Raw genomic sequence first — 15076 nt, forward strand, 5'->3', positions numbered from 1 at the left:
TATATAAGCTCTTCATAGAATGCCTAATTTGACAAGCTTCGGCCAGCGAGCGTCTCTAACAACGATTTGCATTACCGTCTTTGACGTTTCCGTTCTTGGCTACAATTCATTTTGAAATATCTTTTGAAGCATAACTTTTGATTATTTTTTCCCTTGAATTCCTTATAGATTTTGACGTTCTTTGCGTAACTATTTCTTGGAACATTGTTCTATCCATTCATTTTTAATATCTAGATATAGAAGATTTGTTGTTTTTTTTTTTTTCTTTACGAATTCCTTTTTCTTATTTTTAACGAATTTCATCATGACTTTAATGACGTTTTTTCTCCTTCCTCTCTTTCTCTTTGCTTTGATTTCACCTGCATTTGCATTGTTTCCTAAAAAGTTATCTTACGTTTCCGAAAATGGTCCTTTTAAGAATGCTACCATTGCCGATGTTTTGAATGGTTCGAAAAACCTAGCGGCATCATGCTCTTGCCCTTCCCACATTCTTTCTTCTGACGTTCCTCTCTACTCGGCAAAAGAAACCATCACTGCTTCTAGTTATTGGTCCCTTGTTACAACTCAAATTACCACCACTGCTTATGTGCCTTTTACTTCACAACTTGCCTGTGTTCCCACAGGTGATTCCCATTCCTCTTCTTCTCTCACTAGCAGTGCGACTGGCAGCTCCTCTCCGACTCCTTCTGTAGCTTCGGTGCCTTCTTCGACCACCGCTGCTACTTCCAGTCAGGTTCCTCCCGCCAGTGCCTCACCTAGTCCTAGTCCAAGTGCCAGCCCCTCATCCGTCCCTGCCCTATCTACCGCCTCGGCTTCTTCATCTACACAGACTGCTAATACAAGCCCAGCCGGCACCCCATCTCCAAATGCCAGTTCCACTCTAGTTTCCAGCTCCCAACCGGTACCCTCTACGAGCTTCACTAGTTCCGTCGCTTCTCCTCCTGCTCCTTCCCCATCAAGCAACTCCATTAAGTCCTCCTCCTCAGTTCCTATTCACAGCAAAGCTACTGGTAGTTCGTCCGCTTTCCCTCATACCTCTGTTCTCTCTTTTCTAACCGAACGCTTCTCTACCGTTTACACAACAACCCTTTCGGGTGCTAGTTCGGATGTCAGAAGTATAACCTCTAAAGCTGTTTCCTCTACGCCGATTGCACCTTCTTCTTCATCTTCTTCCCTGTCTGGAAGCGGAAGCATCCCTAACAACGGAAAGCAGGGCCATCCCTCTACTGTAACCCAACTTACTACTAGCGGTTCCCATGTCTACACTACAACTGAATTAACCACTTTTTATGATACCGTCTATACCACGAATGTAGGTACCAGCACTTTTGCTACTACCGTCACCTATAACGGAACTGGTTCCGCCAGCCAATCAATCCCTCGTTCATCAGTCCCTATCACATCTGCTGGTCCTTCTTCGAGTGTAGGAACTTCATCTCCTTTATCCTCCACTGCCATTCTTTCTTCAACTGTCAGCAGCAAAAGTAGCCCGGCAGTTACTCCCACAACGAGTACCGCATCCTCTGCTTCTTCTTCAACCGAGAGTGTTACTACCTCAAGCTCTACACCTGAGCATCCCGTGTTAAGTACTTCTTCTTTTTCGAAGATCACCTCTGCACCCCTTCCTTCAACTTCCATTGATAAATCGAGCAGCATTATTACAAGCGCCACTACCGGATCCTCTTCAACACCAAGCTTGGTGACTATTTCCCCAAACATAACTTGCTATACTGAAACCGATACTGTAACCACTACGTCTGGTTCTGTTAGTGTCACCTCTACCGTAATTACCGCATCTGGTTCGATCCCTACTCCCTCTTGGGTTACTGAGACCGTCACATCCGGTTCTCAAGGATTCACTTCCACCGTTGCTACTCCCTCAGGCTCTTCTGCTGGAACTGTTGTGATTGATACTCCTAGCCCTAGTCCCTCTTGGGTTACTGAGACCATCACTTCTGGTTCTCAAGGATTCACTTCCACCGTTGCCACTCCCTCAGGCTCTTCCGCTGGAACTGTTGTGATTGATACTCCTAGTGCTACGCCTAACGGTTCTGTTGTCATTAACACTCCTAGCCCTAGTCCCTCTTGGGTTACTAAGACCACCACTTCCGGTTCTCAAGGTTTCACCTCCACTGTTGCTACTCCCTCAGGCTCTTCTGCTGGAACTGTTGTGATTGACACTCCTAGCCCTAGTCCCTCTTGGGTTACTAATACCATCACTTCCGGTTCTCAAGGTTTCACCTCCACTGTTGCTACTCCCTCAGGCTCTTCTGCTGGAACTGTTGTGATTGACACTCCTAGCCCTAGTCCCTCTTGGGTTACTAAAACCATCACTTCTGGTTCTCAAGGATTCACTTCCACCGTTGCTACTCCCTCAGGCTCTTCTGCTGGAACTGTTGTGATTGACACTCCTAGCCCTAGTCCCTCTTGGGTTACTGAGACCATCACTTCTGGTTCTCAAGGATTCACTTCCACCGTTGCTACTCCCTCAGGCTCTTCTGCTGGAACTGTTGTGATTGACACTCCTAGCCCTAGTCCCTCTTGGGTTACTAAAACCATCACTTCTGGTTCTCAAGGATTCACTTCCACCGTTGCTACTCCCTCAGGCTCTTCTGCTGGAACTGTTGTGATTGACACTCCTAGCCCTAGTCCCTCTTGGGTTACTGAGACCATCACTTCTGGTTCTCAAGGATTCACTTCCACCGTTGCTACTCCCTCAGGCTCTTCGGCTGGAACTGTTGTGATTGATACTCCTAGCCCTAGTCCCTCTTGGGTTACTAAAACCATCACTTCTGGTTCTCAAGGATTCACTTCCACCGTTGCTACTCCCTCAGGCTCTTCTGCTGGAACTGTTGTGATTGATACTCCTAGCCCTAGTCCCTCTTGGGTTACTAAGACCATCACTTCCGGTTCTCAAGGTTTCACCTCCACCGTCGCTACCCCTACTGGCACATCTGCCGGCACTGTATTGATTGACGTTCCCAGTGCTAGCTCTTCTTGGGTAACTACTACGACCACTTCTGGTTCTCAGGGGTTTACCTCCACCGTGGCTACTCCTGAGGGCTCTAAGGCTGGTACAGTATTGATCGATGTTCCTACACCTGCCTGGGTGACTAGTACGATAACTTCCGGTTCTCAAGGCTTCACTTCCACTGTGGCTACACCAGAGGGTTCCAAGACTGGTACAGTTCTAATCGATGTCCCTACACCATCCTGGGTGACTACTACGACAACTTCCGGTTCTCAAGGTTTCACCTCCACTGTTGCTACTCCTGAGGGCTCTAAGGCTGGTACAGTGTTGATCGATGTTCCTACACCTGCCTGGATAACCACTACAATAACTTCCGGTTATCAAGGTTTTACTTCCACCATCGCTACCCCCGAGGGCTCCAAGACTGGTACAGTTCTAATCGATGTACCAAAACAGACCACAACTACTACGACTAGTACATTTGATGGAATAAATGGTGGCTACACCAGTTCATATAGTGGAGGTGCTACTGAGACAATTTTGATTGGTACTCCTAACCACTCAGTTGTAAATGTCGCTTAAAATATAGAATTCAACGATTTCTTAATAGAATACCTTCTTTTGATAAATTAATGAAAATTTAATTCCTAAACATAAATGAAATTTATAGTCTCTTGTTTTTATGTGTGTTATAAGCTAAAGTAGCTGCAGCAAGGTCTTCTCTCGAGTCTCCTACAGACTTAAAGAGGGTTATGGCACCTTGGAAGTTAGTTAATTGAGCACGTCCCTTGTGATGCTCATTGCTTAAATCAAATAAATCAGCTTGGACATCGTCGGGAGAGAATGCACCTTCTTTAATTGGTGTTAATAGGTCACCAGCTTCAGAGAGTGCACCGGCTCTTGTATCGACAAAAACGCTCGCTTTAGAAACACAAGCGGAGTCAACTTCATGCATTTTTGGAGTGAAACCGCCTACTAAATCTATATGAGTACCGGGCTGAATCCATGAACCTTTCACAATAGGAGATGTACTCAAGGTTGCGCACGAAATAATATCACAAGCTCTAACGGTGTGTTCCAAATCTTCATCATTAACAGCGCACAAATTGATTGAAGGAAAGTCACCAGAAATTGATTTTACGAGAGCTATAGCGTTCTCAAACCGATGGTTCCAAACAGTAATCTTTTTGATGGGGCGAACAGAGCAATGAGCGTAAATAAGATTTTTAGCAACGTTGCCAGATCCTAAAATCAGAAGCGAGGTTGCATCATTTCTAGACAAGTACTTAGATGCAAGAGCAGAGGCAGCAGCAGTTCTTCGAGATGTGAGTTCTCCTCCATCGAGTTGAGCTAAATGGATACCAGTATTTGCATCGCTTAAAAGATAATGGCTGGAAAGATTTGGTAGGTTCTTTTTACTGTTGTTGGGAAAAACGTTTACCTGTTTGACGCCAATGTATTCACCAGGAGACCAACAAGGCATGATCAACATGGTACCATGAGCTTCATGTTCATTCACAGAGCTTTCTATGGGATAGTGGAGTCTGGGGGGACATTCAATTGCTTTCGTGAAGATGTCCCTAAGGGCATCAATCAAAGCGTTCCAAGGTAAGTAATTCACTAACTCATCTCGAGAAAAAAATACGGTAGGAGAAGTGAGCTTATTATTCATAATGGGGTATTGTCACAATGTAACTGAAGAGGTTTAGGTCAGTTTCATAAAATGTTGTATCTGACAAAGATAAGCATAATTAAACATTGAATTCAAGATTGGTTTTTAGATATCAAAAATCGTTCATTTTCGCATTTCTAATTCTGTGATGAAAGATGAGTCACAAAATCAAGGCAAAGTAATCTAACCTTTTTAAATGTACCTCAGATGATCTTGTTTAAATAAAGTTGAAAGGTAGACCAAACGTTTGGACATCGTAGGACAGCTACAACCAGATGAGGGTACCGTGAACAAGTATTTACAGTGTATGTTAAAATATGATACCGGAAGCTTTTTTAACATTGGAGAACAATGCTAAAATAGCAGACTATGAAACCTCTACCTATATGAAATTATTCTGTATTGCAAGAGTTATTTATGAACAAACTTGACAATGAAGGAGATTTTAATTAAAAAAAAATGTTATTAATAAAAAGCAAACTATAAGGACATTAAAACAAAAACAAAAAACATAGCAAATTATTAATTAGAAGAAATCATTTACAAACCGAATTTCCAACAATTCAATTTAATAGGTATAAATTCTGGACTCAGTTACACCGGCACTTCAGCAATTCCATTGTTCTCACTTATCTTCTTCTCTGACTCGTGCTTTGTATCGGTGGTAGTGGAATCAGTGGGGTCAACGGCCGTAAGTTCGACTATGCCGTTAGCGCCTGAAGACATACCAGGACTGTCGTTATGCATATCGGGATCGAACTCTTCAGGGAGGATGAGATTCAGAAATATGGAAATGAAAGCACCAATGGCAAATCCATTCTCCATGACGAGGGTGATGGCGTCCAAAAAACCGACAAGGCCTTTGTTGCTTCCAGAATATGTAAAAAAGTAACTGAACCAATTAGGAACCAAAATTGCACCCATACCCAAAGTTAAAGAAGCGGTGAGGATAAAGCGGTTTCGACGATTGAAAGGGATTTGACCGATGATGGCTATACCAGAGGTTGTGACAGAGGAAAACAAAAAGGTGGTCATTCCTCCCATCACGGCATTGGGAATTGCTACAAATACGGCAGCGAACTTACCAAAGATTCCCATACACAACAAGATGAATGCACAGAAAAAACCAGCTCTTCGATTGGCACACTTGGTCAGACTGATTACACCATTATTTTGGGCAAAGGTTGTGAGAGGGGTGATAGTCATGAGGGAAGCTATTAAGGAGGATGTACCGTCGCAGAGAACACCACCTTGAATTCTCGAGTCAAATTCGGGACCATCGACTTCCAGCATGGAGACGTCTGAAGTAGCGGTGATATCGCCAATGGCCTCCATCATGTTGACAATGTACATAGCAAGTATGGGGAGAACGGCAGGGCCATAAATTTTAAGGCGGAAAGTATGGACCCAGTTAAACGTGATGACGGGAGCAGCATCAATAATGGAACGATCCCAATAATGGGTAGCACCAGAAATAATCATGCCGATAATAAGGCCAAAGGCAACAGAAGTTGTTTTCATTAAAGGAGGACCGAAGCGTTCAACGACGACGATGGTAGCAAAGACACTAAATCCGAGTCCGATAAACTGGGCGCTACCCCAGTACAGGGGATGGGGAGCAGTATTGGAAGGACACATCGTTTGACGGCTTGTGCAGCCACTACCGCCGGCCCAATCCTCAAGACCGGTCATAATAAGAGAAGCGCCAATCAATAAAACGACGGGGCCAGTAACGATGGGAGGGAAGAGGCGTTTGAGGAAGCGAGGAGGAATGAAGGACATAGCAATTTCAAGCAAAGAGCAAACGCAGCAGGTGGCAATAAATGCACCATAGGCATCAGGACAGGGGAGCTTGGTACCGTCAGAGGCGGTAGGACAATAACCATTTTGGTACATTTGACTAAATGTTTTAGGCGCTACACTGACACTGGTGAAGGATATACCGAGAACGGAGAGCATGCCGGTGCCAATGTAATAATTGGTTTTGGGAATTTTGATGCGAGCTATATTGATGAGGGTCAAGAGGGCCGTACTGATGAGACCAGCAGAGACAAGGTAATTGGTTTGCTCGACTGTAAGATTGGCACTAGCGGCGATGATACGAGGAGGAGAGGTAACGCCTCCAATCATGGCGAGGGCATGCTGGAAGCCCAAAATAAAGGCCAAAAGAACGGGTGTTTTGGCGTTTAAGGAAAAGAAGGGAGGGGACTTTGGTTTACTGTTGGTAAAGGGGATGGCAGGGAGCAGGAAACTATAGTCATAATCACCGATCCAAAAGTCTTTGGTGAAGACGGAGCGGACAGCGTTGGAACATTTTTGCTGAAAGGTGGGAGGAGGGGGAAATGCATCGTCATAAGCAAAAGAGTTGGACATGATGAATGTAAAAGAGAGTCAGTCAGAGGAGAGAGGAGAGAAGAGAGAAGAAAGGCAAAATTAGTAAAATGGAGAAAAGAAGGAAATCAAAGAGAAAGAAAAAGAACAATATTAAAAGAAAATAACTTTGATTCCAACAGACTAAGATTATAAAACAAATGCAATAAAATTAGAATATCACTTCAAGACGGACATGAACGACTCGTATTTAATTGTTGTTGATGTTTTTTTTTATGGATTCAATTGACTTCACTCTGATAAAAGGGGAAGATTTCAAAATGAAAATTGAAAAAATAAATGTTCTTTTGCTAGTTTCTTTTGTTGAGAGCAAATAGATTAATGGATTCTAGAAAACCAGTTCCGTTTTCAAAGACGAAGGATTTAAGGGCAAAGGAGAATTCAAACAAGAGATGGAAAGTTCGCTTATACTTCCAAAACCAGCCCTAGCTTCAGTTCTCGATTTGCAACAACGTTTTTTACCAAAGGATCCAACTTCAAACTTTCAGTTTAAAAAGTATGATGGTTATTGAAAGTCACGACCGTTTTTAATGGACGAAAGAATGTATTTGAGGTGAGTTGTTTATACATCCAAACTGGAGAAACCAATTGAGGAAAGGTGGAAGGAAGAAAAAGCAATTCTTGAAGAATTAGCGACAAGTCTCGTTTTTATATGTACAAGGAAAAACAAGGTCCCGAACACGTCAATTCATCTCCTCAAAACACTCCATTTTTACGGCGATAGAAAGGCACCCTAAAGACACCGTATATGGCTTCCCAAGATAAACGGTATAGAACAACACTGTGTTTTAACGTCAAGAAGAAACGCTGCGCTGCCCTATCTCTTCTCTGATATTGAGATCGTTCTTCATAGATGAATTCAAATAAGGACAGCAAGAGAAGATTCTATTTAATGATATGAGACCTAGAGTAATACAAAGCAATGAGCAAGGAAAAGAAAGAAAAAAAGAAAAAAGAGAAATGAAAGGAGGTTAAAAATGAATCATATAAAGTGAGTTTAGAAATGTAAAACGAGAGTAGCGTTGAGTGGGTGGGTTTTTTTTTTGTAGTAAAAAATAAAATGATTCGTCGACCATGCAATGCGTCGCGTAAGACAGAGAGAGTGAGAGACTGTGAGAGAGTTGTGTGTGAGTGTCTGTCTCTCTTTACAAAGCCAGGTTGGAACGAAATGGTTTCCTTGCTGGCTGGTCAAAGAGCAAAAAGCGAGGATTCGAATTAGCAGAGGAGAATAAACCACCAGTAGGAATAAAAATAGGAATAGGAATACGAAATTCTATAAATTTAAACTTAATTTAATTATAAGTTTCCAGGAGAAAACAGATGAAATTGCATAGGAAACCAGTCTACAAATATTTACCAACTTTTGTTCCTACCAAATCAATAGATTAGAATGGAGTTTGTTTAGAAAAGAAGCCTCGATCAAAACAAGATTTTTTTTTCAATTTTCTTTTAATTTTTTTCAATAACAGGAAACCCAAATCATCGCTGACTTTGGCCATCATCCACAACACCCTCCACCGAATCCTTCTCTTTTGCTTAGCAAAAGTTTCACACGCAAATACCATTTCCTTTTCCTGTTTCTAATCCTCTTTCCTCATTCTTTTTCTTTCAATCAATTTATTTGATTCCACGTTGTCTCTAACTTTTTTATTTCTCCTTGGTGATTCCTTTTTGCTTTTTTTTTCGTTTTTTGTTTCGGTTGCCTTCTCTTGCTAATTGGAGTGTTTTTTTATTGTTTTTTGTTTTCTGTTTTCCTTGTAAAAGTTTTGCTTTTGCTTTTTTTTGGTAACGTTGAATTTTTCTATCCATTTTTCTTTTCCCTACGTCAACGGTGTAAACTTCTTCCTTAGTTATGTCGCCGTCTTCTCTTTCTCCTGAAATTCATCCTTCACAAAGTCGTCTCTATAGTTCCAGCAGAGACTCTTCTTACCCGTCTTCTTCTTTCTGGAATCAATCCAATTCCAAAATGGATGATGTAGGTTCTTTAAAACCCATCTCCTTGAATGATCATCAGGGTCTAAAGTCTCGAGTTACCATACAATCGCATAATGAATCCGAAGAGCCAGAAGACCCAGACTTCACCCTAGTACTCCCTTCGAATCGTCTCTACATTGTCATCCCAGGTCTCATGTTATGCATCTTTCTTGCTGCCCTTGATCAAACCATCATTACCACTGCCATCCCCACCATCGAAAAAAGCTTCGACGACAGCTCATCGTATTCGTGGATCGGTACCGCCTATTCACTGGCAGAAACCGCCGTCCTACCTCTTGCAGGCATAATGAGTGAAGTAGTTGGTCGAAAGGCTGTTCTTTACTCCTCCACCGTCATTTTTCTACTCGGAAGCGCCCTTTGCGGCGCTGCTAAAAGCATGATTTGGCTCATCTTGTGCCGTGCTGTTCAGGGTATTGGCGGCGGTGGAATCATGTCTTTAGTTACAATTGTTATCGCTGATATTACACCTCTTCAAACCCGTTCGTACTATACAGGTTGCTTCGGTGCCACCTGGGGCATCGCTTCTGTCATGGGCCCTTTGATGGGTGGTGCCATCTCTCAAAAAACAACCTGGCGTTGGATTTTCTTCATTAACCTCCCTACTGGCGGTATCGCCTTGACTACACTTATCTTCTTCCTTAATTTAATTCCCAAGCCAAGGACCTCCTTTTCCCAGTTTATGAAAACTTTTGATTTTCTCGGCATCATCACAATCACTGTTGGCGTTGTTCTCTTTCTTCTTGGTCTTAGTCTTGGTTCTACTGCCGGTGTTTGGACACATGCCAATATTCTGTGTTATCTCATTATCGGCATTCTCTGCCTGGTCGTGTTTGCTGTCAATGAAACATACACCAAGCGAGTAAAAATCATGCCTCCTGCTGCATTTAAAACTCTTTCACTCACCTCCATTATGGTGACTTCCTTCTTGCACTACTACATAATGTCTACCATCACCTACTACATTCCCGTATACTTGCAAGACGTTAAAGGCGATGGTCCACTCATGTCCGGTGTTCACACGCTTTCCTTCGCAGTCGTCTCTTCCGTGACCTCAGCTATCAGTGGCTTTAGTATTGGCAAGTTAAGGAACTATACATACTTTATGATTGGTGGCTGGATTATCCTTCTGGCAGGTGCAGGCTCTATGATTGCCATTTACCACGAAACCGACATTTCCCGAGTCATGGGCTTCATTGCATTGACGGCTATTGGAGTAGGCAATTTGTTTCAGCCTAATTTAATCGCGCTGCAAGCGTCTGTTCCTCCAGCAACCATGGCAACCTCTTGCTCTGCGTTCATGTTGCTTCGAAATATGGGTTCTTCTATCGGTATTGCCATTGGAGCAGTGATTTATGATCAACGACTATCCACTTTGCTCCAAGGCATGTCTTACGATAAAAACATTTCATTTTCACAAATCCAAGAGATTACAGATGCTTCAGAAAGAAATCGTATTTTGGATGCCCTTGCAAATGCCATTAGAATGATTTGGATTGTCAACGTACCCTTTGCTGCGTTAGGAGCAATCCTGTCGTTTTTTACAAAGCAAAACAAGTTAAGCCAAAGCGTGATGGCGTATGATGAGAATAAAGAAGGGATAAACCAAGATCGTCAAGAAATGGAAAAGCCGTAAGTAGCGGAATTGGTGGATTATTTATTGGAATGGATATGGATATTTAATTTAGGTTTTTATTGGAATGGATAATAGTCTATTTGTGTTTTTTTAAGATTTTCAAACCGGCAGTAGCTTGTTACTAGTACCTTAAATTTATAACAGAAAGCTTTTTTTTTTAAAAAAAAAAAAATAGGTCGAAGCAGTTTTTTGTTTATGTTATCATACTATGGAGGTAGCGGTTATTTACGATATCAATTGATGAATGTTGTTTTGATTCACCCCATCCATTTACCACATTCTTTATGAAATAGCCATATCTTTAATACATGGAAGCGGCGGGTCGAAAAGCATAGGAAAATAGTAATTGTATATCAATATTTAATTCAAAGACCCTAAAGAAGGCATTGGAGATGGGTTACATTCGTGGGCTGATAAATCTTTCCAAAAGAACGTTGCTAAAGCTCTTTCGAAATGGATTACAAATATTTGCACTCCTATTGATGACTCAGGCTCAATGGCTGAATTGGGTTATCTACAAGCTATCGCCATCCAGGCTGGGTCAAGTTCAACTTGTACTGTATGTATTGATGGTATTTACTTATGTATATGCAAACATAACACCTCCTGGAACCCCAGTGGTAAGTGAAACTGAAATTAATAAATTACTAACATGAAGACTGCTTTGTTTGAGCCGAAAACGAGTAACCAATATATGAAGCGAAAAGATGGGATGCCTCGTTATTGTGGCAAATGCATGCAGTACAAGGCTGACCGAACTCATCATTGTTCGCGTTGCGATTCTTGTGTGCTACGCATGGATCACCATTGTCTCTGGTTTCGTAATTGTATTGGGTTTCAAAACCATAAGCTTTTCTACCTCGTGTGCTTGTATTTGACAACGTATGCTCTTACAAGTGTATACAGTACATTTATGGCCATAACAAAGCATTTTACTGCAGCAAATGGAACCATAAGCTCTGTCTATTTAGTGTTTTGGGGTTCTCTGTTTGCATTCGCGTTTGGCCTTAGTATTGTGATGGTTGCGTTTACAGTCTATCATACTTTCCTTCTTTTTCAGAACATTACTACCCTGGAGTCTATGAAATCTAGTTGGTCGAAATATGCCAAGTCAACACAGCCATTTAACGTTGGTCTGTATAATAATTGGTGTCAGGTGATGGGATCGGCACCATGGTTCTGGTTTCTCCCAGTAAAAAATTCGATAGGAAACGGCACTGTTTATCCCATCAACCAGAACGCACTTCCATACATCCCCTCTTCAGAAGAAAAATTAGAAACATCCTTCGAAAAAACTCCAGCGCCAATTGGTTATAGAGAGACCGAATGGGCTAGTGATGAGGAAGAATTTGCAATGAAGAGTCGTCGCTGGAATCCTCACCTTGGCCAGTTTGAGTGGCTTGATGATCTAGTTTGAGGTTCATGGGGTTCTACGATTCTGCTCCCCTCCTTTGGTACCTTTTACGCCGAAACAAGAAGGTTTTTTTGCCGGCTCTTGTTTGTTATACGTTCTAATTCGGTTGATATACATTGTCGATTCTTGGATATATTTATTTTAAGTGATTCAATATCTCGTTTTATGGTACGCATATGGTCCAATTCTTTGAAATCGAAGAAAATGAATAAAAAAATAAGGAAATCATGGATGACTTTTGAAAAGAGCATAGTTTATTATCAACAAAGGTTCTTTCACATTGGGCAACTACCCAAAAGAATCCACAATATTGGAATAAAATATATATACATTCCATCCATATGTTTTAGGTTAGCAGTCCATTCATTTCCATGTTTTGATAGCATTTAGTTTTTTGGGTTAAATAGGTACGTTGATTATAATTTTTTTTTATTTCGTTTAGTTAGTTTAGTTTTTTTCGTTCCAAGTCTAGATTTTAATATATTTTCTCGTTTTTCTTCTACAAATTTAGTTATTTCAATTATTTGTTTGTACCACTTTCTAAGGATTGCTAGGCGTATGGCATTGACATGTAAAGCTCAATTCAATTCCAAGACTCCATATCCAAGTACTTGTAAAACATATCGAGTAAGACCACGGGAACTTAAAAATCTTATTAAAGACTGCTGTAATTTTAAGAATTCCTTCCATTGACAAGCATAATCATAAAAAATGTTATCGTTCTGGATGACGATTTGTTGTCATCCAAGAAAAGGTAAACAAAGAACATTGAGATACTCCAAAAGTTGGCCATTGCTCGTGCCAGCCCATCTACTCAAGGGCGATTTTTCGCTTTCATGGTGAAGTCTTTAAGTCAGCGTTTTATCATTCTTTACCATCCGTAACCCAAGTGTTTATCTTAACGCCGACGAAAGATTGGAGAAACTTCAAACAGCATTGTCCTAGATAGTAAAAACTTTTCCAAAACGCTTTTCCTTTTGCAAAACAAAGGAAGCCTACCTCTCCAGCGACATTTCTTTCTTATCGTACTATTCTTTGGGAACGATTTTTCGCACTTTGTTAATATGATGTTTCGCTAGAGTGCGCAGCGTCTCGTAAAAATATATATATAAAGGCTGAACCCGCAAAATTTTTAACTGGTAACTATACCCGGGACGACTTTGGAAACAATCAAAAATGTCTGTTGTTAAGCCTTACTCTGAAGCTTTAGACCTTCTTAAGAAGTATGAAAAGAAGGATGGTTTAAGTATTGACGATTTAATTCGTCACAACTTCCAAGGTGGTCTTACCTTCAACGACTTTTTGATTTTGCCTGGTTATATTGATTTTGTTCCTAACAGTGTTTCTTTGGAAACAAAGATCTCCCGTAATGTCACTTTGAAGACTCCTTTCGTCAGTTCTCCTATGGATACTGTTACGGAAGACCAAATGGCCATTTACATGGCGCTTTCTGGTGGTATCGGTGTGATTCACCATAACTGCACTGCTGAAGAGCAAGCTGATATGGTTCGCAAGGTGAAGAAGTACGAAAACGGTTTCATTACTGATCCCGTCGTCTTCTCTCCTGAGCACACTGTCGGTGATGTTTTGAAGATTAAGGAAACCAAAGGCTTCAGTGGTATTCCCGTTACTGGTATGTTTTTTTTTCTTAACAAAAGATTATGAAAATAGAAGAGCCTAGTGATTTGCCTGCTAATGATGTCTCAAATCTTATTAACTTTCGTTCTTCCGCAATGACCTAACCGTCATGGGGACAATTATTCGATTCCTGAAGTATAAGCAATAATTCACTCTCTGAACTTTAGCTCTTATTATATTTATAATCTTTTTTATGTGTTCGAATTTTAACTAACCTTTTTTAAGACACCGGTAAGCTTCGTGGAAAGTTGATTGGTATTGTCACTTCTCGTGATGTCCAATTCCACAGAGATGTCGACTCTAAGGTCACTGAAGTCATGACCAAGGAAAACTTGATTACTACTCGCGAAGGCATTAGCTTGGAACGTGCTAACGAGATTTTGCGTAATTCTAAAAAGGGCAAACTCCCTGTTGTCGATGGTGACTTGAATTTGGTTGCTTTGCTTTCTTTGACCGATTTGATGAAGAACTTGAATTTCCCCAACGCTAGCAAGTCCGCTGAAACCAAGCAGCTCATGGTTGCTGCTGCTATCGGTACTCGTGATGATGACCGTTACCGTTTGAAGTTGTTGGCCGAAGCCGGTGTCGATGTCGTTGTTATCGACTCTTCTCAAGGTAACTCTTGCTTCCAAGTTGAAATGATTAAGTTCATCAAGTCCAACTTCCCCAAACTCGATGTTGTCGCTGGTAATGTTGTTACACGTGAACAAGCTGCAAACTTGATTGCCGCCGGTGCCGATGGTTTACGTATTGGTATGGGTAGCGGTGCTGCCTGTATCACTCAAGAAGTCATGGCATGTGGTCGACCCCAAGCTACCGCTATTGCCCAGGTTTCTGAATTTGCTTCCCAATTTGGCGTCAGTGTCATCGCTGATGGTGGTATTCAAAACATCGGTCATATGGTCAAGAGTCTTACCCTTGGCGCTACCGCCGTAATGATGGGTAGTTTGCTTGCTGGTACGACTGAGTCTCCTGGTGAATATTATGTCCGTGATGGACAACGTTACAAATCCTACCGTGGTATGGGTTCCATTGCTGCTATGGAGGGCACTGGTATGAACAAGAATGCTTCCACTGGTCGTTACTTCTCTGAAAATGATGCTGTACGTGTTGCTCAAGGTGTCTCTGGCCTCGTTGTCGACAAGGGCTCTCTTCTTCGCTTCTTGCCTTACCTTTATACTGGTTTGCAACACGCATGCCAAGACATCGGTGTTCGCTCTCTTGAAAAGCTTCATGAAGCTGTTAACGCTCATGATGTCCGTTTCGAATTGCGTTCTAGTGCTGCCATTCGTGAAGGTGATATCCAAGGTTTTGCTACTTATGAAAAGCGTTTGTATTAAATGGTTATATAATTTTCTTTCG

General features: G+C 41.6%; 6 protein-coding genes and 1 non-coding gene across 7 annotated transcripts; 5 read left to right on the forward strand and 2 right to left on the reverse strand.

Moving 5' to 3' along the window:
- Positions 1 to 304: 304 nt before the first annotated feature.
- SOMG_03101 (cell agglutination protein mam3-like) lies at positions 305 to 3553 on the forward strand (the record flags this gene model as incomplete). The annotated part of the gene is made up of 3 exons (XM_056181892.1): positions 305 to 1176; positions 1369 to 1765; positions 1832 to 3553. 3 exons carry the CDS (start codon positions 305 to 307, stop codon positions 3551 to 3553), a joined length of 2991 nt encoding a protein of 996 aa, XP_056037309.1.
- Positions 3554 to 3635: 82 nt separating this feature from the next.
- On the reverse strand, positions 3636 to 4643 carry SOMG_03102 (ornithine cyclodeaminase-like protein; the record flags this gene model as incomplete). Its single annotated transcript, XM_056181893.1, has 1 exon — positions 3636 to 4643. The coding sequence occupies one exon, from the start codon at positions 4641 to 4643 to the stop codon at positions 3636 to 3638; it is 1008 nt and encodes a 335-aa protein (XP_056037437.1).
- A 594-nt stretch (positions 4644 to 5237) lies between these two features.
- Positions 5238 to 7016, reverse strand: SOMG_03103 (nucleobase transmembrane transporter; the record flags this gene model as incomplete). The annotated part of the gene is made up of 1 exon (XM_056181894.1): positions 5238 to 7016. One exon carries the CDS (start codon positions 7014 to 7016, stop codon positions 5238 to 5240), a length of 1779 nt encoding a protein of 592 aa, XP_056037311.1.
- A 1870-nt stretch (positions 7017 to 8886) lies between these two features.
- Positions 8887 to 10662, forward strand: SOMG_03104 (transmembrane transporter; the record flags this gene model as incomplete). Its single annotated transcript, XM_056181895.1, has 1 exon — positions 8887 to 10662. One exon carries the CDS (start codon positions 8887 to 8889, stop codon positions 10660 to 10662), a length of 1776 nt encoding a protein of 591 aa, XP_056037435.1.
- Positions 10663 to 11054: 392 nt separating this feature from the next.
- On the forward strand, positions 11055 to 12079 carry pfa3 (palmitoyltransferase Pfa3; the record flags this gene model as incomplete). The annotated part of the gene is made up of 2 exons (XM_056181896.1): positions 11055 to 11282; positions 11321 to 12079. The coding sequence occupies 2 exons, from the start codon at positions 11055 to 11057 to the stop codon at positions 12077 to 12079; spliced, it is 987 nt and encodes a 328-aa protein (XP_056037306.1).
- A 1173-nt stretch (positions 12080 to 13252) lies between these two features.
- gua1 (IMP dehydrogenase Gua1) lies at positions 13253 to 15054 on the forward strand (the record flags this gene model as incomplete). Its single annotated transcript, XM_056181897.1, has 2 exons — positions 13253 to 13709; positions 13940 to 15054. The coding sequence occupies 2 exons, from the start codon at positions 13253 to 13255 to the stop codon at positions 15052 to 15054; spliced, it is 1572 nt and encodes a 523-aa protein (XP_056037308.1).
- Positions 13789 to 13833, forward strand: snoR54. The gene has a single exon (XR_008803696.1). It is a non-coding gene; the product is annotated as a small nucleolar RNA snR54 (predicted) (small nucleolar RNA).
- Positions 15055 to 15076: the final 22 nt, after the last annotated feature.

The sequence above is a fragment of the Schizosaccharomyces osmophilus genome, chromosome 2 (assembly GCF_027921745.1).
Source record: "Schizosaccharomyces osmophilus chromosome 2, complete sequence".
NCBI lineage: Eukaryota > Fungi > Ascomycota > Schizosaccharomycetes > Schizosaccharomycetales > Schizosaccharomycetaceae > Schizosaccharomyces > Schizosaccharomyces osmophilus.